Source organism: Phascolarctos cinereus, unplaced genomic scaffold (assembly GCF_003287225.1).
Source record: "Phascolarctos cinereus isolate Bilbo 61053 unplaced genomic scaffold, phaCin_HiC Scaffold_1;HRSCAF=81, whole genome shotgun sequence".
Classification (NCBI taxonomy): domain Eukaryota; kingdom Metazoa; phylum Chordata; class Mammalia; order Diprotodontia; family Phascolarctidae; genus Phascolarctos; species Phascolarctos cinereus.
The window spans coordinates 84,537,072-84,562,598 of NW_027555514.1; the positions used below are offsets into that span (position 1 = coordinate 84,537,072).

General features: G+C 34.0%; 1 protein-coding gene across 4 annotated transcripts in view; it reads left to right on the forward strand.

The window, feature by feature from the left end:
* The window catches only part of LMBR1 (limb development membrane protein 1), a 189,195-nt gene that overhangs the window by 117,975 nt on the left and 45,693 nt on the right, over nt 1-25,527 (forward strand). For all 4 annotated transcript variants that reach the window (XM_078152605.1, XM_021009600.2, XM_021009601.2 and 1 more), the window contains 5 exons: nt 5,785-5,911; nt 7,022-7,090; nt 9,870-9,934; nt 12,270-12,342; nt 22,594-22,674. In XM_078152605.1, the coding sequence (XP_078008731.1) occupies nt 5,785-5,911; nt 7,022-7,090; nt 9,870-9,934; nt 12,270-12,342; nt 22,594-22,674 (415 nt within the window). The remainder of the gene's footprint in view (nt 1-5,784; nt 5,912-7,021; nt 7,091-9,869; nt 9,935-12,269; nt 12,343-22,593; nt 22,675-25,527) is intronic.

Sequence of the window (25,527 nt, forward strand, 5' to 3'; positions counted from 1 at the left end):
ATTTAACCATTTTTGCCTCAGTTTCCTCATCTGTAAAATGAGCTGGAAAAGGAAATGGCAAACCATTCCAGTATCTTTGCCAAGAAAACCCCAAATGGGATCATGAAGAATCAGACACAACTGAAAAAAAAAAGACTGAACAACAACTGTAAGTGAGGTAGAAGAGACAGAACTTGATAACTGATTAGCAATAGAAGGGGTAGAGGAGGAAAGAGCCACAGATAATAAGACCAAGGTTTTAAACATAAGAGACTGAATGAATGCCATTCACAGAAATAATGAAGTCAGAGAGAAGCGCAGGTTAGGGAGAAGGATGTGACCTCAGTTTGTGATACGGTGAATTTGAGGTGTTTGAGCCACATTAAAATGATTTAGGCAGTTTGAAATAGAGCTAGGGATGTAGATTCACTGTAAGTTATATGGTTAGAGATGGTAGTGGAAGCCATAGGGGTGAGTGAGGTTGCCAAGGGGAGAGTATAGAAAAAGGAGAAAGGGAGACCAAAGACAGAATCTTGAAGAACCCATGGTGCCATTATGCATTACGCTATTGGGTTTTCTGTGAAATGCAGACACATAGAATTGAAATTATTGAAATTACTGTACTCAACTAATAGGACTCCAGAATGGCTGTCATTCTTTATTATATGCTCTACAAGACTATGTAGTACTTAGTAATGCTTAAGAAACCTGAATTCAGAGACTGCTTATGTGTAATTAAAGGGGGCGTTTCTAGTTGTGCTTTATTTTTTAAAGTTGAAATTTAGTGATGTCTAGAAAATGATTTTAAAAAACTGGCCAGTTAATTGTCAGTGATTTAAAATATTTGTGATCATGTTCATAATTTTGTGGGCTACCTTTTTGCTGCTCTTGTAGAAGATGCTGTTTTAATTTTTAAAATCTTGTATTTAATAATTGAATATGGCACTTTTATAATTTGCAAAAAAGTATTTTATATTTGTTATCGCATTTGAGCCTGCCAACAACCCAGTGAGGTAGGTACTATAGATATTGTCCTTGTTTTACAGATGAAGAAATTGAGTCCTAGGGAGCTTGAGTGATTTATCCAAAGACATATTTACTCAAAGTCTTAAGACTTCAGAGGCAGTCCTTTTTCCAGTATGTTTCCTGGAAATGGCCTCTCATGACCATTTTTTTGCCTCATGATTTCTTTGTTGCAAAATATAGGCTTGTTCACCGTGTGTGTGTGTGTGTGTGTGTGTGTGTGTGTGTGTGTTCAACTGTTTCTTCGACTTAACTGTTTAGAGATATTTTCTTCAAACCAGGCATATTGGTATCAGTAAAGAGTGGCGATAATAGAGATTGTGGCTACCTTGGTTAGTGATGGTGTGTGTCTTGGGAAGCACTGCCAATTGGCTATTTATACTGGTGCTTGTAGTTGTGGACCCTATGGCTAAAACTTTTAAAAAAATATTGCTGCACACTTCAGTGTCTTCTGAAATACCTTTGAAATTGCTTCCTTTTGTGGCTTCTGAGCACTGCAGCACAGTAGCTAGGTGGTGGTTGCCTTGATGTATTTGTATACATGAAGTAATAGATCATCATGTGGTTATTAAGTTTTCTAAGTCTTTGCAGCCTAATAATATTAGCAATGATTTTATTAATAACAGCCAACACATATAATCCTGAAAGATTTTCTAAGTGTTTTATATATATTGCCTCATTTGATCATCACAGGAACCTTTTGAGTGAGGTGCTATTATTGTGCCCCTATTGTAGATGAGGAGATAGAGATTAAGATAGCCCAAGTGACTGGTCACACAGATGGCAAGTGTTTGAGACAGGCATTGGACTCAGATCTTCCTGATTCAAAGGCCAGTGCTCTACTCTCTGTGCCACCAGTCTGTATGCATGTTGAAATCCTTGTGGTAATCATCTTATTTTGTGGTATTTACTCTGATGAGCCTTCATGTTCTTATAGATAGTTACAGTGGTTTCTTATTGATGTTAGAATTCTGGGATTCCTCTGCTTCTAAAGAGGTAAGATTTCAAATTAAATGTCTGAGGTTCGTTGATTTTAGTCTATAGAAATTATCAAGATACAAACATACCATCGTGAACCTTGCCTATACCTCAATATAGGTCATATCCCTAAAGTGGAATCACTCACACACACACACACACACACACACACACACACACACTCACAAAATATACCCATTCCCACATAACGCTGTGGGATTTCCTCTTTTTAAGGGGACATATATGCACAGATGTACATATACATAATCTAGGGAATGTGCAAATTTATTATTTTTTTCCATGTGGTCAAAATACATTGATTATTGTAGACTTCCCTGAGACTATATAAAGTAGACTGGGGAAAAGTGTAGCTTCTATTCAGACCAATACTATATTTGGTGAATGCCCACTGAATGTAAGCATCCTATAAAAGTATTGGCTATAATCTGAAATTCTAATGAAGTTTGACAGTTATTCCCACCATAAACTTCTCCCTCTTAAGTCCAGCCAGATTAATCAGATAAAGAGGGTGGGGTGAAGGTTGGAGTATGGACTATAGTGGAGTCAGAAGTTAATCAACTTTTCATGTTTTCTGGAAATGCACTTTATTGAAAAGTAATATTCACTTAGCTTCAGTAGTCGGACAAATAGAGGTTAGAGCAGTGCTGGTGTAGTGAATGGATGCTGAACTTGGAATCAGGAAAACCTGAATTCAAATCTTATCTCAGATATTTATAAGTCACGTGATTAATCTCCGTAAGCCTCAGTTTCCCCATCTGGAAAATGGAGACCAAACCTTTAGTACCTACCCCTTGAGGCTTATGAAACTCAAATGAGATAGATAGATCTATATCTACACACATTTACACACATATTATATATTTATATATGTATACACATATATATAATATATATAATCTTACATGTTATCTCATATATACACATATATATGGATCTATAACTTGATATATCCATATGTATCATAGTATCTGATAAGTTGTAAAGTTGTTTTTATTAGATAAACTGTGACTTAATAACAATTAGAGTGAAAATATTTTAGTTGAATAAAAAGCTCAGAATAAATAGTTTGAAGTGGCTACTAATAAAACTTGGTTTGCCTCGTTACTAGCTGTTCCCTGTGCCTAAAATGTTCTCTTGCCTTACCTCTACCTCTTGGCTTTCCTGGCTTCCTTCAGACTCTTGATGAAAATCCTACTTTCTACAAGAAACTTTTCTCTTTCTCTCTCAATGTTAGTGCCTTCTCTCTGAGATGACCTCCAGCTTACCTTGTCTAAGCCTTGCATGCGTTCAGTTTAGATATTCCTCCCCCTCCCCCATTAGAATGCGGGCTTCTTGTAGGCAGCATGCTTTTCTTTGTATCTCCAGCTGTTAGCACAATGTCTGTCATATAATAAATGCTTGTTGACTTGACTTATTCTTTGCTGCATTAATAGGATAGTATCATCCAGAACAAGGAAGGTGCAGCTGTGTTCTATATGGGTTATATAGGGAGTATTATGACCAAATCTTAGAGACAAGGACCACCTGGAGCAAATGAAAGCTACAAATGAAAGCTACTAGGATAGTGAGAGGACCTTGCGACCAAATGCTAATGAACAAATAGGTTAAATCTTACAGAAAAGAAAACTTGGCAGGATAAGAGGGCCTGAAAGGCTGCCTTCAAATATTTGAGGCTCTGTTGTGTTGAAGATATAGTAAATTTATTCTTTGTGGTACCAAGTGGCATTATTTAAGGTTCCTGGGGCTTTTGAAAATGTTACTTGCCATATTCATTATCAGATCGGTCCTCCTGGGACTCCATCCCAGAGGATTTATTCTAGACAACATTACAGTTTCATGGCACAAACAGCTACCATCATGAACTATTATGGCAGCAGGGACACTGAAGACACAAAGACAGAAAAGAATGACTCTAAAGCATCTACAAGCAGTGCTTCAGAGAAAAATGGCATGAACACAGAGACTCGACTCGAATTCCTGAAAAAGATGAAGCAAAAGATTAAAAATTAAAATGTTTTCATAAATGGATTGAGAGTACTTGAGGAAAGAAGTGAGAACAATAAGAAAGAATTGGAAAGATTGTTCTAGCTTGGCATGAGAGGTACAAAACCTTGCCCAAGCAAGAAACTTCCTGAAAATTAGAATAGAGCAAATAGAAGCCAATGACTCCATGAGGTAATAAGAAATATTAAAACAAAGTCAAAAAGCTAAAGAAATAGAAGAAAATATAAATTATCTCATAGCAAAAACAGCTGACCTGAGTGATTGAGGAGAAAAAAAATTAAGAATCATTGCACTCTATGGACATCATGACCAACAAAAAAGAAACTATATGCCATATTTCAAGAAATCTTAAAAGAAAATTTCCCATATCTTTTAGAGCCAGGGGGTAAAGTGGATATAGGAAGAATCCACCAGTCACTTCCTGAAAGAAAACCCAAAATGAAAACTCCCAGGAATGTCATAGCCAAAATCTAGAGCGAAAAGATCAGTGACCCTTGCTTAGTCATATAGATTGTGTGCTTCAGTTTTTTAATCTGTAAAATTGACATAAATGCTATAAGATATACTTAGCTCACATGGTTATTGTGAGGATCAAATAAGATCACTTTGCAAACCTTAAAGCATGCTATATAAATGTCTGTTGTTAATAGTGATATTATTTTTATTCTTTAATTTCCATTTTTAGGTGACTGAGCCATAATAATATTTCTAATTGTGTATCTTATCATTTTTGTTTTCACTCATTCAAAAATTGAAAAAGACTGTTTCAAATGCTCTTGAGTAAAAAAAAGTCAACTAAATATATACCCCAGGCATTCATTCTTAACTCAGTTACTAATAAATTTTACCCATTTTAAAAAAAAGCACATTGCTTTATAATTTACAACAAACTGGTCTGTAACCTTAACATTAGTATTTATAGAATTGTATCATAGAGTTAGCATTATAGTTTAAAATGCTTATATTGGTCTTAAAATGTTAGTTCTGTCTTCTGGTATCATTTTTCAGAACAAATGTAATAAAATACTTTCTCTTAGTTTTTTTTAAATTTTCTTCCTATTTTGGTGGTTAGATCTCAATTAGTTTTAAATTACAACATCTCAGTCTTCACTACAAAATTAGTTCTATATTTAAAATAATTGTTATAATGTAATGCTCTTAGTATTGTGAATTAGTGAATGTCCTATCCAAAAAGAGAAAGGAATGATGTAATCCATAAAACTAATGTAATAGCAGTACAGAAATAAAATGAGCAGTTCTTTAGCTGCACACTTGAGGGCTCTGTAGACTGTGAAGAACTACACAGAACTAATTACAGTGGGAAATTCTATTCTTAAGTAAAGTGATACATGGTACCTAAATTGTGTTTAATGCTGGCTAAATTGTTTGGCTCTATGCCGTAATTGGCCTTCCATTGCCTTGATTGAAATCATAGGTAAAAACTTGCTAATCTCCTTTCTTAGCTGAAAGTGTTAAGAAAGTAATCCATCTTTAAAAATGACTTTGCAAAATTATATGGTATAAGGAATGTTTTTATGGAATCATGAGATTAATGAGAAATGTATTTTATTTCCAAGTTTAAGGTAATAGTATTTCCCATGGGTTTAAAAGGAAAAATCAACTAGAGAACCTTAAGAGGTATAAGCTCGTAGTGTTTTTTTCCCCTGGAATAAAGCAACATCCTTTCCTCTGTAAAGAATTTTTCTGCAATTTCATATAATGGAAATTTAGCAAATGGAGTAAGATATTTAAATTTTTTTTTCTGGTTACACTTTTCAGGGAATTAGAGCACGAATTTTGGAAACCGTTGTGATGTTGATTCTTCTTGCGCTGCTTATTCTTGGAATAGTATGGGTAGCGTCTGCTCTTATTGACAATGATGCTGCCAGTATGGAGTCTTTATATGGTAAGGAATTTATTTCTTTTAACCATCTTCTGAGTGGCAGGTCATAAATCTAGATACTTTTAAATTCTACTAATATATTTTAATCAGCACTTGAAAATGATTTCCAGCATGGCTTGTGCATGTGTCCACCACATACTTAATATCAATGCAGATTGTTTAAGCAGCTTCCAAGATATTTTTGGTAATTGCTTTTTGTTTCTAACGTGCCACAAAGGTTTTTCTTCTGTAAAGATTAACAAAAATTTTCTATTTTCTAAATCCTTTTACTCTGCAAAGGAACAGTTAGTAAGATAAAGTCCTTAGTTTGGTCCATCCTTTTAGCCTCTCGTCATGTTACTCCTCCATTCCAGGCCTGCCGTGGAGCACTGGCATAAGCTCTTTACCCATTCTCTCCCTTCTCCAGAGATCCCTGCCCCCAGTTAATGTGCTGTTCTCCTCAGATTACTGTGTATTTACATATCTGTGTAGAATCATTGAACTAGGGCTGGAAGGGATCTCAGAAGGCCATCTAATCAAGTTCCATCCTTTTACAGTTTGGGAAACGAAGGCCCAGGGAGATGAAGGTCCTTGCCTAAAGACCTACAGGTAGCCCAGCAGATAGAGTACTAGGCCTGGAGTTAGGAAGGCTTTAATTTAAATCAAGCCATAGACACCAGCTGTGTAACCCTGAGCAAGACACTTAACCTCTTCTGCCTTAATTTTCTCATCTGTAAAGTGGGGATAATAACAGCACCTCCCAGGGTGGCTGTGAGGATCAAATTAGATAATATTTGTAAAGCTCTTTGTAAACCTTAAAGTATTATGCAAATGCCAGTTGTTATTATTAGTTAGTGGTACTATTTGAACCTAAATCCAGACTTAAGAACTAATTTTCTTTCTTAATAAATGTTACATGTTGTATGCACTCAGTATAATGTAAATTTGGTGAAGATAGACTTTTTTTTGTCTTTTTATCTCACCAGCACAGTGCCTCATATATAGTAGGTACTTGATAAGTTTTGATTGAATTGAATAAGTTTCATCAGATTTAAATAACCAGTTTTAATGTTTAATATCTTAACATATATATACACCATATTTAATGCATATATTAAAATATTTTTGTTACAGATCTCTGGGAATTCTACCTACCTTATTTATATTCCTGTATATCATTAATGGGATGTTTATTACTTCTTTGTAAGTATCCTACTGATTAGTGGAAATCAGATTTTATTAACAAACTCTATCAGCCCCATATCTTATGAATCAATATTACTGGAGATTTGTAGGAACTTGTGATTCCTTTGATAACAAATTTTCTTAATATTCTAGGTTTCAACTGTTTTTTATTAATTGTATTTTCTTTCAAGAATCCATTAGACTATATTTCTCATGTATCTAATAGTGTTCATTTTAAAAATAAACTTCAATAAGAAAGGTTGTTGATATTTGGGAACCTTGATATAACTTGGTCCTTTTGCTATTTCAGTAGCTAAGCACCTATAGATTGGATGTAAAATAAACTGTATTCTGTCTCATATTGGATAGTTACAACAAAATTTAAGTAGATTGACTTTACATGCATATACACAGACATACACACATACATATTCAACATATATGTCAGTGTGGCATCAGAGAACTTGCCATCTATCTTATTGTATACATACATAATTTCAGGGTTAAAAAAGTAGTTTCTGGTTGCTGCTTGTTTCTCAGTATTCTGGTCTGATAAATCAGTTTGTTGGATGACATCTGCTCTCTTCTTTGCCTGGCTTTAGCTGTGCAGAAATAGTCATTTTCCTTTATTTCTGTAGAGCCCAAATCTGATGTTAGTTTTGAATTGTGTCTGAGATGAATATTTTTGTCCTCTTTTGGCCCTGAATCTGCTAACTCCCACCTGCTTCAGTCTACTTACTGAACATCCGTTTGGCTTTCCTTGATCTTGCTAGTACTACTTGTACTTTTACTATTTATAAATAGAGATTTTTCCCTTTGAAGCATTAATATTTTGCAACATTGCCATTCAGGTCAATGTAATAGGAATAAAGACAGAGCTCTCTGTCTGTACTAATACCCAATTGAGCAACGATTTCATTTGAAAGTGCTATCTAGTAAGAAATTTGGCTGGCTACCAGCTTTCCTAATATTTTACATAGTTATATATGTACGTATATAAATATATATATTAAAAATTATCATTTACATGTTCATATACACATTTCAGAGTTTTATGTGGCTTAGCCTTTTAATAAATGTATTAATATAATTGCAGTAATATTACTTAAGGGAATGAATAAAGTTATTCACATTTTAAAGATATTAAATGTTGTCTTATTGCTACTTATCTAAGTCTGAGTGCATAAGTAAAGATTTGATACGATATTATACGGTAGTAGATTAGAGGATATGCTTTAGGTTTTCAAATATTACATTTTATTTTGTGCTTTAATTTAACATATAGACTTTTTAAATGTTTTATTTTTTAAATGATAGTATCTATTTAAATAAACCAAAGAAAGAAAAATTTGAAATAATTTAAAAGTAGAGTTAAGGCTTGTCCTTCTAAACCCACCATTCTTAATTTTGAATATACATTCAACACTGACACATCTGCAGTAGGAGAAGGGCACAAATAATCCAAAATATGTTTTTATTCAGAAATTATTTCTGTTTCATTTTGAAAGGAATCTTCCTTTAGATTTACCTTTAACATTTTTTTTTTAATTAATAGAGGTTAAAATTAGATTCCATTCCCATATCTGCAATGTGGTAAAGTAGCATAGAACTATGATAGGTTCTTGTTAGCAATGTCAGATTGTGATTAAAATTTGCTGTAGATGCATCATGTTTGGGTAACCAATAGTGAACACTGTTATGCTAGACTGCAGATGATGCTTTCCTCCATGTGCATAGTATATGGAATTACATGGAGCACCTATAACATAGGTGTTATTCTCGACCTCTGATTAAAACATTATAATATTTTTCTATAGTGTGCCATAACACTTTTTTTTGTATTGTAACAGTTATAAGTTTATGGAAGCAATGACTTAAACTCCAGTATTGCACCAGACAGCAACTTTTAGCATTTCTTTTTAGTGTATCTCAGTTCTAATTATCAGCCCATTTGGTTCTGTTACTCACAAAGCTAAACAATTAAAAAACCTGTGATTAATCTTGAATTGAAAAGTACATGGGTTAATTTATTTGTTTTTTCCATGTCGTAGTCCTTTTGAAGATCTAGTATCTTAGGGAATCCTTTGGAAGGGAAAAAAAGCTAATAGTGAAAAATGTTTAAACCATATTTCTTTGGTTGGTTGCATATAATAAAGCCAGTTTAAATTGTCTAACCATTCGTTTGATTATGTTGAAGTTCATGTTGACCTAGTGATGTCTAATGTATCTTTTCCCACTATAACGTAGATACCAAGTAGGTGTTAGTTTTGTCCCTTAACATGTCTTAGAATGAAGTTTTAGTGCATTTTATTTCTAATGAAATCAAAATGTTAGTCCCATGGATGACAGTCTAGACTGTTTTCAGTATAATACTTATTATTCTACTCATATTGAATTTTAATTTGTTTAAAATGTCCAATGGTGTCTTTTCTTTTGAGAGTCTAAGACTGATTCCATTGATACACTTCAATGCTATAGCAAACATTTTAACTTAGAGGAAGTATCAAAGAGATGGGCACTGTTTAGTATGAATAGTTGGTACTCATTGATATTAAAATGGTTTCAGTTTGGTAACATATAATTTGTCATTTTGCTTTGTACTAGGCAAAAGTTAAAAATTCCTATGTGTTATTTGCCAAACATTAAATTAAAAGTGACAATCTAAATATTCCGCAAGAATGCTGAAAAAGGACCATCTTCATTTGGGTGTGTTATAGTCTGCATAGATTAGGAATATACTTATCTCAACTTTGAAATCTAAAAATCTATCTCTTAGTAAACAATTTATTTTCTACAGTGTGCACACCAGTTGGGCTTTCACGAATGTTTACAGTCATGGGTCAGCTGTTGGTGAAACCAACGGTAAGTATTTTGTAGTCGTTTTTTCTACTAGGACAAATGTAATTGCATTTGAACATCTTATAAATTATGTTTTAGCTTGCTATTTAGCAGTGTATATATAATAGGAATCTTTGATTGTGTGATTATAGGTCGTATTGGAAAAACTCCCTTAGTGCATTTAAAATCAAAGTTTCTTAATCCTTAAAGGCATAAGCCATTTTAGCCCAGCATCCTGCTTTCTTAGGTATATAATAGGAACTAAGTGTTGGAAAGAACCTTAAAGATCATGTGTCTATACTCCTTATTTAACAGAAGAGGGAACTGAGGCTCCACCAGATAAAATGAACTTTTTAGAGTAACAGATGATTTCTGAACAGTTTTTCTAATAAACAGAAATTTTGGAATTTTTCAAGATTTACCGTAGAAATATGCCTATGCATCTTGTGTTTTACATAGTAAAGAAATTCTTAAAAAGTATATATGTGTATATATTATACATATATATTTATTATATGTAATTTTTAAAAAATGAAATTTTCATCAGTTTTTATTTTAATTTGGTAGAAGACTTTCATTATTAATCTTTGATTGGTAGTGATTCTAAATGATTTCCTTGTTAGTCTTTCTTTGCAGATTAATTGCTTGATAGACTTACATATACTAATGGAATTTGCTACTCTTTTCCTCACAGTAAATCTTTTTATAAATGGAAGAATTCATTTATAGTATGAATTAACTTTATCTAATTTATCAGTTTCATAAAAATGAGTTTTTGTATGTATGTATGTATAAACATACAAATATTTTAAAGAAGAATGCACTCATTTTAACATAATTTCTAGAAATATATTTATTAAGCCACTCTCATTCACGTATAGGACATATTGTACTAAATTTATTATTTATGTAGTTAGACCTTGAGAAGGAAGGTCTTGATTATTTGCACTAACGGAGGAGATTGGTGGCACAACCATTCCAAAAATCCATCGTTTTTGGCTTTGTTATATGTCTTTTGGTATTTGCATTTGATATGTATTATATTATTTGGGAACCTGTTTATATAAAATAATAGAACTACATGATGAAGACCTGGCTTCAGAGAAACTAGAAAAATCAACAATTTTACTCTCTTATTCCACCTGCTAAGCTCTTCCATTTTGGAAATAAACAGTTTGTCTCTCAGACTGATGCAAAATACTAATCTCAAGCAATTCTGTCCTCTCTGAGATCTTCCTTGGAGTGAGGGGTGTAGTTAAGTATGGGGTTTTTAAAGTATTTTTCTGCTGGAACAAGGGCTGAATAATAATAATTATCTTTGTGTTCTGATTTATAGTTTGAAATATACTTTCACATGTATTATTTCATTTGATCTGCATTGTGAAGTAGTCAGGGCAGTGTTACTATCCTCATTTTACAGATGAGGAAACTCAGGTTTATAATGGTTTCGTGACTAACTCCAAATCAAGCAGCTAGAAAGAGGTGAAGTTGGTCTTAGAACCAAAATCTTCTGACTTGAATTGCTGTACTGTAACATCATACCCCTCCCCCCCAGGATTAAGCAGATGCAATGTGATGTAAACAAAGCAAACGATTAAAGAATATACTGCTAATTTCTCACTGTCAAATGCAAAAATCAGGTCAAATCAACAAGTACCTATTATGTGCCAGGCACTGTGCTGCTACCTAGTTGGGGTGGGAGGGTAGCACATATAATCAATTTAACCAATATTGTTTTCATTTTCATTTAATTTAGAGGGGGATATGACAGGATGGAAATGTGTTATATGATATTAAAATTGAAATTCCTCCATTTCCTTAATTGGTCTCGTTATAGGTTGACTTTGATAAAGGACAGTTAAATTTCATTATGGTATTTTCAAGGTGTAAGAAGTGGCAAAACATTACATGTCAATAAATTATTTTATAAGTCATTTGTGCCAAATTTAATGTAAGTGTTCAACAGGTTGGTATACACAAGTAACAAAATAAATATTGAGCTAAATTTTTTAGGTCATTTCCAGTTTCAAATTATAGCTTTTGGAGCATATATAATCATATTATATTTAAGTTTGTATGTATTTAGAAATTCTTTCAGCTTTATGCTTTTGGCTAATGAAATAAATGCAAATTCTTTGATAAAGAAACAAATTTTGTCCACTTGGGAATGCAAATCAGTAAAGTGAATATTTGGGGCAATTTTATGGTGTATTTAGCAATATATGTAAGCCTTAGCTTACAGATGTTTTAACTGAATTATATCCTTATAATAACTAGCATTTATATAGCACATAAATTAAAACATAAGTCATTTACTTAACAATACTACATCAGTGAATAATTTTATTTTTATATTTAGATTCTTGAAGACCTGGATGAACAAATTTATATTATTACACTTGAGGAAGAAGCACTTCAGAGGAGACTAAATGGTATTTAAGTGTTAAATATTTAGATCAAAAAATTATCATATAAATCAATAGTGCAGAGTCTGAACAAAATAGACTGTGTCTGCTGATTTGGAATCAGAACTGGGGAGAAAGATGGGCCACAGGCTAACATTGTAGCCATGTGACTAAGGCATCAGTTCTTTCCTTAGTTATAAGTGATGACTTCAGAGGCAGGTATTGAAATTTGTGGCATTATCAACTGTGGAACAGATGCATCTCACCAGCAGATGCATCTTTGCAAAGTCTCAGTCTGTTTTATTGAGAGATAAACTTTCAATTACTTGGCTGTTGAAGTTTTACACATTTTCATGTAATCTTGTTGATAGCTTGGGTTATTCTTCCATTTCTTTATATTATGAAATCATGGATCCAGGAAAGTTTCAGAACCATCAGTAATCATGGATATTTATATGATGCTTTAAGGTTTGCCAAACACTTCAAACACATTATCTCATCTGACCCTTACAGTTGCTGTTTGAGGTAGGTTCTACAGGTATATTTTACTCTCTTTACAGATTAGGAGACTGAGGTTCAGAGTGGTTAAATGACTTCCTTATTGTTTGATAGTGTCATAGGCAGAAGTTAAACCAAGATCTCTCCTGCTCCTGAGGTCAGCAACCTTACCTCTCTACCACACTGCATCCTTAAGGTGTCACAAACTTGTTTTCTTAATTATTTCTTGAAAGTAAATTATTTTTTGGCCTGAAGTTTTGAAGGTAATTTTAAACTAGATTGTAAAGCATCTTAGAAGATTACAAAGTTTACTTTTTAAAGTCCTCAAACAGTTTTTTTTAAATTGGTCTCTAGTAGAAAAAAAAGGAAGTTAGTAAAGGAGTGAAGACATATAAATTAGTAAAGACATATAAATTCTTAAAGGAGTGAATACATATAAATTTTTCTTTATTTGTTTTTATTTTAATGATTTTTTTTGTCCTGAGCTGATTTCTCAATGTATTAAAGATATGTGATTTTTTTCAAGATTCAAATAATTAGCAACAAATTATATTTCTATTTTAATTAAAAAACAAATAGCATAAGGATGTGTTGTTTTTACCAAAGTGTATAATTCTGAAGTATCTTAAATAAAACTATACATAAAGATTTGTTTAGATAAAAAATGTATATTAGCTTTATTTTGAAAAGATTTTTTTTTGTGTGAAGGGTAGAGTTGGAACTGTTGTACAAAAATTAAACTAGACACCACATACTGAGGGGTAGACTCTTAGATATTTGATCCCTTAGCTTCATTACGCTATTAACATCACTTTTATATGCCACCATACTGAGTTGTTAGTAGTAATTGAAAATAAATGAGTGTTATAAACTTTATTCAAAACAGTGTTATCTAAATTTAGAAATCTTTTTAGAGTTTATTTGGTGTAGATAGTCATGATAATATGTGATAAATATATACAAGCTACTAAGAATTAAGAAGACTATATCTTTCAGCAATGTAGGATGTATTTAATCCTATCACATAGGATTTAATTTCCTTCCTCTCCTCCCCTAGTAGTTTTGAGATGTATGTTATTTCCATTTTACAAATCAGTAACTGAAATTCAAAGAGATTAGACATGTTGTGTCACGGATAGTAGTGGTGCTAGGAGTAGTAACTGAAATGAACCCTTCTTTTACCAACCTTACTTCTTCCCTGCCTACTTCTACATCTTTTCTGGAGTGGCCAAAAAACAAAATACCCTCCTAATTATTTTTAAATCTTAAGTCTTAAGCAAACTCCTGAAGTTGGAAAGTGTCACTTGGTAGTAAGGAAAAAGAAATATTGGTTAGAAGTCCAAGTGCACCTTTAAATGACGTGGAACAAGAAAACTAATATAGATATATTAATAAATAATAGATTTTACATTTTAAAGTCATGAAAATGGATTCAACAGCACATTTTTGTTTTGTATCATTTTGGTAGGCCGTATTCTATTTGTGGCTCTACTGTTATGTAAGTTGTCTCCTTATAACATACACACAAAGAACTGTTTACTGAGACTCTTTGAAGACATCATAGAGTGATTATTATGGATGCTGTTTGATTTTAGTTGTCTACTGTAAAATACTTAAAGTGGAAAATATCAGACCTGTCAGTAGAGGCATATTTATGGTACAAGGTGAGTGCTTCTATGACAGAAAGTCAGATAATCCGTGTATGGGTTCAATGTTTTCATTAGTCCATCCCAAAAGTTAAAGAGGACTAAAATGTATAGGATCTGCTGCTTTTAGTCTGAAAACGTTTAAAGGATATATTTCTAGTCTTGTGAATTAATTTTATTTTGCTTTTATTACGTAATTGAGAAAACATTTCTTTGGTTATATTCTGTAGAATCACTCGAAGAGAATAGATTTTATTTAATGAAGATTCATCCCCAAATATACACTATACCAAGTTATTCTTATAATTTTAAAATTTTAATATTTTATTTTTCCCAATTAAATTAATTTGAAACATTAATTTTTAAAAAAATTTGAGTTCCAAATTCTCTCTCCTTCCCCCTCTTCCCTGTTCCCCTTTCTGAGATGGTAAGCAATTTGATATAGGTTATACATGTGCAATCATACAAAAACATATTTCATATTAGTTATATTGTGAAAAAAGACAGACCGAAAACAATGAAAAAAATAAAAATTGTATGCTTCGATCTGAATTCACACTCCATCCATTCTTTTTCTGGATGTGTATAGAATTTTTCATCATGAGTCCTTTGGATGGTTATATTGCTGAGAATAGCTAAGTCGTTCACAGTTCATCATTGTATGATATTGCTGTTTCTGTGTACAATGTTATTTTGGTTCTGCTCATTTTACTTTGCATCAGTTCATATAAGTCTTTCCAGGTTTTTCTGAGAGCATCCTGCTTGTCATTTCTTATAGCACAATAATATTCCATCACAATTGTATATCACAGCTTGTTCATCCATTCCCCAGTTGGTGGCTATCCCCTCAATTTCCAGTTCTTTTGCCACCTTTCAGAAAGAGCTGCTATAGGTCCTTTTTATTTTTGTAATTTCTAAGGTAACAAGAAATAATTAACAAAGCAATGAGAGATTTTATATGGGAAAATGTTAAAAGTTATATGATGGAGGGAGAAGTCTCATTTTGTGTATTTTGAAGCAAATGTTTCACTAAAATTTGTGGAAATATCAGTAAGAAAATACAATATATAATAATTCAAAATACAACCTTGAAGGCTTATCTGTGCTTCCTTCTGGCCTTTCTTCTCTTCTCTCATTTTTATTTGGGAGGTGAGTGAGACCCTGTTCCTAAGTCCTTTCTCTTTTCCTACCTCTCTCATTAAGAAAAAAAAGAAAGCAAAATTTTTGCAACAAATATTCATAGTCAAGCAAAACAAATTTCCACCTTGGCCATATAAAAAAAAAACATGTCTTATTCTGCATCTTGAATCCATCACCTTTTTCATCAGGGGACCTCTGAAATTTTGATTGGTCATTCCATTATAGAGTTCTTAAGTCTTTAAAAAGTTGATGATCTTTACAGTCTTTTTTTTGGGGGGGTGGGGCTAGGCAATGGGGTTAAGTGACTTGCTCAGGGTCACACAGCCAGTAAGTGTTATGTGTCTTCGGTTGGATTTGAACTCAGATCCTCCTGAATCCAGGGCCGATGCTCTATTCACTGTGCCACCTAGCTGCCCCGAATATATATATACATATATATATATATATATATATATTTTTTTTTTTTTACTTTTTTTAGTGAGGCAGTCAGGGTTAAGTGACTTGCCCAGGGTCACAATACAATCTTTTTACTATATAAATTGTTCTGGTTCTGTTCACTTTATTCTGCATCAGCTCAGACAAGTTTTTCCGGGTTTCAATAATTCTGTCCCGTTATTTCATATGCATAGTAATATTTCATTTCATACATATTCATATACTGATATTTGTTCAGCCATTCCTCAGTTAATGGACATCCCCTTAGTTTCCAGTTCTTTTGCCATTAGTAAAAGAAGTAAATATTTTTGTACATATGGATTCCCTTTTCTCTTTCTTTGGGTGTGTAGGCTCATTAATGTTATCTCTGGGTCACAGCAAAAGGTAAGCACAGTTTAGTGCCTCTGGGGGCATGGTTCCAAATTGCTTTCCAGAATGATCGGTCTAATTCACAGCTCTACAAACAATTCATTAATGTGCCTGTTTTCTCCTAGTCCAGGGGTGAAGAACCTGCAACCTTGAGGCCACATGTGGCCCTCTAGGTGCTTGGATGTGGTGGTTTGACTGAGTCCAAGTTTTACAGAACAAATCCTTTTATTAAGGGGATTTGTTCTGTGAAGTTTGGATTCAGTCAGAGGGCCACACCTGAGGATCTAGAGGGCCATACGTGACCTCGAGGTCAGGCCGCAGGTTCCCCACCCCTACTCTAATCCCACCAATATTTGTCATTTTACTTTTTTTTTTTTTAACATTTCTGCAAATCTGTTGGATATGAAGTAGAACCTCGGAGGTACTTTAATTTGCATTTCTCTAAGTATTCGTAGATTTAGAGCATTTTTCATATGGTTATTGATAGCTTGGATTTCTTCTTTTGAAAACTCTTTGTTCATATCATTTGACTGTTAGAGAATGGCTCTTATCCTTATGTTTCAATCAGTTCATATCTTAGAAATGAAATACTTATAGAAACTTGCCGTAAATATTTTTTCCCAAATAATTATTTTCCTTCTAATTTTAAATGTTTTGGATCCGCATATGTAAAACTCCTTTTAATATCATGTAATCAATGAGATGTTGATCTCTACCTAATTTCTGCCAGATTGCTGTCCAGTTTTCCTACAGTTTTTATCCTTATTTCTCTACTCTCTGCAATCTGACTTCAAACTCCATTACTTGACTGAAACTGCTTATCTCTTAACTGTTAAATACAATTGCTTGTTTTCAGTTCTCATTTTATTTGCTCCCTCTGCCACTTCTGACACTTTTGATTATACCCTTCTTGGACACTCTCTTTCTTGTTAGCTTTCATAATAATTCTGTCTCCTTGCTTTCCTCTTACCTGACCGACTGCTCCTTCTTTTGATAATATCACTTCTCGTTTTGTGGTAGATGTAGTCATCAATCAAAAATTCAATCTACGTATACAAAGTCAAACCCACAGTACTTTCTAAATGTATTTCATACCACCAATTAAAAATAGTTCTTTGCTGGATAACCACCCTTCTCTCATTACGTGTAGGTATTCCCCAAGCTTCGTTCCTGGCCTTTTCTCCCTCTTGCTTTCACTCTTGGGAATCTTATCAGCTTCTATGAATTCAGTTATTATTTCAAAGTAGAAAACTCCCAAATCTAGAAGTCCTAATTTCTTTGCTGAACTCCGTTCCAACATTGCCAGCTACCTGCTACTAAATGTCCCATTTGGATCTCACACACATCATGTCCGAAATGAAACTCAGTAGTTTTTCTCCCACTTCCATCCTTTCTCCAACTCCCCGATTTCTGTCAAGGGCACCACCATCTTTCTAGTCCCTCAGGTTTGCAAACTCTGAGTCCATCTCCCTCACTGCCCCTCTCCCCCCAATATCCAGTCACTTAACAGGTCTTGTTTTGATTTTACTTCCATGGCCATTCCTTTGTCTTTACCTGGTCTCCACATGGCCTCTCACCTAAGTTATTGTAATTGCTTCCTGCTGTTATAATATCATTATTTCCCTGTCTCTAATTTATCTTCCTTGTAGATGCTAAATTAATATTCCCTAAAATATAAGTCTGACCATGGCATTCCCCTCTGCCATTCCATACTTATTTCTTATTGTTCACCTTTATTAACTCTACTTTCAGTCAGACCTGATTTTAGCTACTTTATGGTCTCTACATGCTGTATCCCACTTCTCTGCCTTTGTGTAGGCATCTGGCATACTGGGCATGAATTCTCTTCTTACCTCTACTTATTGGAATCCCTGACATAATTCAAAGCTTGGCTCAGGCCTTTAATCCTAAAGACTTTTCCTGACCTGCCCAGCTTTTGGTGTTCTCTACTGCCTGTATTACTTTATATTTACTTATATACTCTATAATATAAACTCCTTGAGGTCAGGGACATTTGGGGAGGAGGAGTGTTGTCTTTTTTTTTGTCCCAGTGTCTTATATACAGTAGGCATTTAATAGAAATTTATTTAATGGAATAGTAATAGGCACACTATCGTGTCAGGGAAATTATATTGATTTTTTTTTTAGTAGAGGCATTATATAATCTATGAAGTTACCAAGAAGATTCAGATAGCAGTAGGGTCTAAATATAAGAAGACATTGTGGTTAATCCAGTCTTCTTAAACTTTATCCCTCTTCACACAGTCTTTGATCCAGGTGCACTGTCCTACTTGCCTCCATCTTCCTCTCTGTGCCGTTACACTGGCTCTCTCCCATCTCTAGAATGCTTTCGCCCTTCACCTCTATGCCTCTTAGTTTGCTTGGTTTCCTTCAAGATTCATCTTAAATCCTGTCTTCTGTGGAACACCTTTCCTAGTCTTCCAAGCTGCTAGTGCCTTTCTCCTTTGAGATTGTCTTCCATAAACTCTCTCTACATCTTGTCTGTACCTAGTTATTTACACGTCATCTTCCACATTTGAATGGAAGTTCCTTGAGGGCTAGGATTGTTTCTTGCCTTTGTGCCCCTAGCATTTAATCATGCTCTGGCACATAGTAAATGTTGAATAATGACTGGCTGATTTAATCAGATGCAGTATTGCATGCATGTTGACTTGCTGATTTCTTTAGGGCAAATAATATTTTCAGTAGTAGCATATGCAGTTATGAACCATAAAAGGCAACATTTGTGTGTTTATATACATACATGTACACGTGTGTGTATGTATGCCAAAGACCTAATACTAGCTAATGTCTTAAGTAGAAAAGAACAATAAGCAGATTCATAAACTGTGTTTGTCTTTATGGATGCATTTCAAAACTTCTGATGTTTAATGCTTTTTGCCTTGATTAAAATCATTAGCAATTCAAATTTATTTGCATTTCACACAGTATTTTGGATTACATTTAGCATCTGCTAGCCAGGGTCTCCAAACTCTTACCTTTAATCACCTTTAATCTAGACAGAAGATATTACTTAAATAAATGTTAGAATAGAAGTAGAGAAGGCAATTCCTGATCTTCTTCCTTACTGAAGATCTTAGCCAGTGTCTGATATGTAGCTGTAACAAGCATATTATATAACATCAACAGATAATTATTAACCAATGATGTGTTAGCTGGTTCTGTGCTAGATGCTAGGAATATAAAAACAAAGTGACAGTTCCTGCCTTAAGGTGGCTTATAGGTTTCTATTTTTAATGCCTATCAGAGCTTGCCTAATCAACAATATTTCTAAGTTTCACCAGTAACATTTGCCCTGAGAAAATTTAGTCTTTTTCATATGTGGTGATTTGGTAATTCATTGCATTTTAGATAAGAGCTATTTATGAAGAAAATGACAAACCGAAGTAATTCTAAGCATTTGAAAGTTTTTTTAATTGACTTCATGACCTTTGGTAAAGAGATTTCTTATAAAAACTGATTTTTTTAAAAAAAGTTTCTTCTAGCACATATCCATGTACTTGAATAATGAACACTCTGTTCTACTTTTCTGTTCTAGAATTGCTTCCTTCCCCATCCCATAAAAAACCTCAGCAACCCCAAACTTGTTATGTGAAGAGCTTCTTTTCTGTTTTAAAGGATTTGCTCCTTGTTGGGAGGCTCTAATCTGGGGATTCTTCACTAGTCCTCTGTGGATTTCCAAGGGGGTTTATGTATAGATTTCAGGGGGTCCATGATCTTGGATGGGGAAAAAAAATCACATCTTTATTTTCTTTAACCTTTAATTGAAAATGTATTTTCTTCAATTATTTTAAAATCTTATTTTCTGAAGGAGTTCATTGGTTTCACCAGAACTGCCAAAGGAGTCCATGAAACATTAAAGGTTAAGAACTCCTTATTTGGTTATTTAAAGTGTTTTAACAAATTGTTCACACGTTTCGCCCTGGTTTTTTGTTTGTTTAGGCTAACATTGTATATGTTAAAGCATTCAAGTGATTCCTGTTCTTTAAAATATTAACTGTAATGCACAGTCGGAAGTTATAGTATGCAATAAAAATTTATATTACTTTGTGGACAGGATAATGACTGAATAAACATCAGTTGAGGGCACTTTCATTATTGGAGAAATATTGGACTTTGGGAAATTATAATATCTTGGAAGCAGAAATATTTTCAATACCCACATCAGTCTTTCAGCTGAAGAATAAAGCTGGGAAAAGTTGCTGTTAGCTATTAGTTTTCCTGAATCCAAAGAGACGGGTGGGGCAGGATCAGAAATACTTACTTGATCAAAGTTATTGGCTCTGAAGGTATTCTTACCTGTGTAAGAAAGATGAAAGGTGTTGTTTTTATTGCACGCTAGTAACAGTGTAATTTTGAACTAATTGGTGTTGAACTGCCAATCACCTAGGGGAATGCAAATAGATACTCTTACAGTTTCCTTTGAGGTAGTGAAATCTTATGTCGGGGCTGGAAGAAAAACAGAATAATACCGTTAAATTGACCTTAAATGAGCTGCTTTGTGGTTTTCTTGGAGAATCCCTTCTAATTTTTCACGACTAGTCCAAACAGGTTTTGTCTACCAATTTGAGTTATTGGCTAGACAATGCTGACATTGAACTTTTTAGGTGCATTTTGAAATAATGTAATTATGATATGATGCTTAAATCTAGTTTGCCTCATTTTTTTTATATGCATTTTTCCATTCTTATTTGTTTGTATTGGCAATTTTGAGTCAAACTTCTGCCAAACAAAATCATTCTTCTAATAAAGGAAGTGAAGTAATACTGTATACTAAAAGGGCAACTATTGCTTTTAGTGTTATGTATTATATATAGTGTGAGAAATTGACTGTTTTATAAAAGCACAATTTGCTTGAGAATATGAAAGTATGGTAGATGAAATTTTTATATTAATTTCACTTTAAACTGCCCCTTTTGTGCCTGGCATATGTATGCCCAACAAAATTAGTACTTCAAAAATAATCTCTTTAAGTTTTATCCTTGAAAAAAATAATCATGTTTGGCCTTCCAAACACATGTACTCTAGACATGTGCTCTAGAATCAAATGGGAAAGTTATTTTCATGTTTTCATATAATTTCTTGATAGCAGTATATTACAAATAAATGCATTTTGATTCATTCATTCATTCATAAGATCAAAGCAAATTCCTTTCAAAAGCCATATATACTCCTAGGTTTTTCTTAATTTTTATTATACTGGAGACTTTCTCCATAAAATTCAGGGAATGAAATCTGTATTTGGATTTCATAGTCATAGTAACTTTCTTTATGGTACTCTTTTTACAGCTGAAAAAACTGAGTTCTAGAAAATTGAAATGACTTGTCTAAAGTTACATAATACAAATGGAAGAGCTAGAATTTGAACCCATTTCCTCTAACTTCAAATCTAACACTATTTCCATTGTACCATGCATACTTCACGGTAAGGAGTTACCATGAAGTTTTAAAATAACTAGAATGTAAGAGAATATCTTTATTACTAAAATAGTACAGTTCATATTATCTTTGGTTCATTTCAGATCTCATGTTTTAGCCTTCCCATTAAGAATCTGTTATGTTATCACTATATGAAAGTTCTAGGTTATGTCATATTGTAAAGTATCCATATTAACATTTTCATGTAAAGATAAAATATCCGGTTTTATAATAATACAATGCATTTCTTAATTAGAAAGTAGTATATTTATGTATACTAAGTAGATATTGTTTTAATTCTCTATTCTATATAAAATCTTTCTTAATAAATGATGAACAACACTGATATTAAATAATCATTATTCATTAATGAATTAGTTATGTGTTTACTGAAGCATTGTGTGTTGTCCTAGTGTTCTTAGTATAAAATTAAGAGATTTAAAAAATAGTACATAGAAATAGGCTGTGCTACAGAGATGATATTTTCTTACGCACCTATAGGCTCAATAAGAATAATGTATGTAGAAGTTATATTAAAGTGCTAAAGGAAAAGCAATATATTTCTCTCTAAATAATTTGTGTTAATATGTGTATTTATTCTGAAACCCAAACATGTAAGAACATTTGAAATGTTTTACAATTTATGCTAATTGAATATATGTGCTGCCTGCCTTGTGGTGTTGTTTTACAGGATAATTGTATTTTTTAATTTGTTTATTTTGTTATTTTTCTAAAATATTTCTTTGGACAGGGTTATCTTCATCAGTGGAATATAATACAATGGAACTGGAAAAAGAACTTGACAATGTGAAGGCAATGAAGTCAAAATTAGGTATTGAACTTTTCTACTCTATTGACTTGTTACTGCATCTTACTGAAGAATATTATATTTGATAAAATATAAAAAAGTTTTAATTTTTATTAAATATTATAAGCTGTTACCTTGACCAAAGATGTCAGATGGTTTTTCTCTGGGTGTGGTGGGGTGAGATGGGACATATTTATTTATCTTTTCAAACTTGTTATGTATTTTACCCAGAAGAAGATATTTTCTAATAGATCAGGAAAAGAAATAGGATGTCAAATAGAAAGCATAAATGGAAGTCGTGAGTAAGGCAAACAGGGGCTAGGACAGCAAGAGAACATTAGAGATGGGTAGGATATTAACCTAAGAAATCATCTCACCATCATCAGGTGTTGGAAACCTTCATCTGCAGACCTTGAAATGCCCTCAAAATCTGATGACCCTTTAAATTTGAGAAACACTGAGCCCAAATAATAATTGAGTTGCTTTTAGGTAGTATCTCCTCAGTAGGGTACTAGTAAACAGCGATTCTTCACATTACTACTTATTGTAATTCCTAGGATCATAGCCTATAGGTGATCTACTGTACCTCCCCAATGCCTTTTTACAGATAACAGAGCTAAGGCCTAGAGAGATTACTAGACTTGCCTAAGGTTAAAAAGGCAGATCCAGAACTTAGACAATCAAGAAATATTTATTAAGTACCTCTTATGTGCCAGGAACCATGCTAGGTTTTCGGGGATACAAAGACAAAAATGAAACTCTTCCTGCTGTCAAGGAGCTTATGTTCTATCTAAGCCAAGGCCTCTGACTCAAATTGTGTGATCTTTCAATACTACAGCATTACTTCCCAACCAACATTACTGAGTCATATAATCTTGCAGATAAAATTAGGATGTTAAAATAGTTACATTTGACATTTTTAAATGAAAAGGTAGAAAAAATGGCATATGTATTCATCAGAATGTTTCAAAGATCTAGGTAGACGAAAAGTTGTCCATTGGCTTGTAAACTTATCTGCAGGTCCTTCCCTAAAAAAAGTATTTCCAGGAAAACAAAGTCGTTTACGTGAGGGGTTCTTACGCTTACAGGTCAGAGCCCAAGAGCCTGGTGAATCTAGCGCTGGTAGGTAAAGTGCCGCCTACTTCCATCTCCTGCTGTGCATGTCCCCTGATGAAAAAGGAAGAGGAAAGGTGGCTAGAGGTGGGAATTCCATCTCCTGCTGCTGTGTCCTCTCCTCATTAAAGGGAAGGCAGAGGAGAAACTAGGGCTTTCTATCTGACCATCTGTCTCATGCTGCACAGTCTCATGCCTTAATCTCCAGCTTCTTTTGGAAAGAGAAGAGTTGCTGTCCACTTAATGATTAACATGTTCACCCATGGGGCCAGCTAGGTGCTACAGAGGATAGAGCTGGGCCTGGAGTCAGGAAGACTCATCTTCCTGAGTTCAAATCTGGCCTCGGACACTTACTAGTGGTGTGATCCTAAGTGGCAAGTCCCTTAACCCCTGTTTGACTAAATTTCCTCATCTGAAAATGAGCTGGAGAAGGAAATGGCAAACCACTGTAGTATCTTTGCCAAGAAAACCCCAAATGGGATCATAAAGAGTTAGACATGACTGAAAAATGACTGAACAAAATACATACTTGGTCATACTACGCATCCCAGTAGTTCTGAACCCATTTAGGTAATCATCCAAACCCCATTCCCCATTTCCCATCACTTGCTTCCTTTTTCCTGTCCTCCTTAACCCTCTCATCCCAAAGTATCAACCAAGCACTACTTATCCTTTCCACTGTGCCCTCTGGGTTTCCTGTACCATAGACCACAAACTTGTCTTCATTTTAAATCTTTCCTGTCTTTTGGCAGTCACTGAGACCTTACTCCCTGTGATGACAAAGGCTCCTAGGCTACTCTTTCCACTAGTGACTGTACTTTTAACACACTCCCCTAGGCTCACAGGTTAGGGTGGGGTAATTGGAATGCTCCTTGTTCCCCATTGCCACTTCTAGGCTTTCCCCCTGCCTCAGTAACCTTTCCTTCTTTAAGGTCTATACAGTCCGCATTTTCTACCCAACCAAAATCCTAGTCGCTGTTGTTTACAGACTTTTAGGACATTCTTTCCTTCTTCCGTGAGTTCAGTACTACAGTCTTTCTCTTCTCCTCAACTCTCACCCTAATACTAAGGGACATACATATATACATATTGAAATGCCTTCAAACACCCTAACTGCTCAGTTCCTCAACCTACCCGCTTCCCATGACCTACATACCCCTCAGCCACATACAAACATTCCCCTGATCTTGCCATCACCCACAAATACCTCAACTTTAGGCTCAAGAACTCTGAAATCCCCCTACCTGACCTTATCTATTGTCTTTTCTTTCTCTTTCTTCCTTCACATACCAAACCCTACTCTTAGTCCACAGTTTGTCTCTGATCCCTTGATACTTCAGTTCTCTCCCAGGCCATTACCTTTGCACTAGCTAGTCTCTCGTCTTTTCCTCATCTTGACCTCTTCGTGAACCAGTTCAACTCTACACTATCCTCTTGTAGGTCTCTGGCTCCTTTATCACATCACATTGTACCCTGCCACACCTCAGCTTTGGATCATTCCCACCATTTGTTGCCTTTGTTCCTGCACATATTCTTATGAACAAAAGTGGAGAAAATCATGTAACTTTTCTGACTGGGTCCACTACAAATTTATGTTATGAAGCCTCAACTGATCCTTCACCACTGCTAGATGATTCTACTACACCTCTCTTCAGATCATCCTCTTCACAGTGGCTTTTCCAAACCTTTTTCATCTGTCTTCAGATTTCCCATGATTCCCTTCCCCCTCCTATGTCAACTGAGAACCTTGCCTTATATTTTACT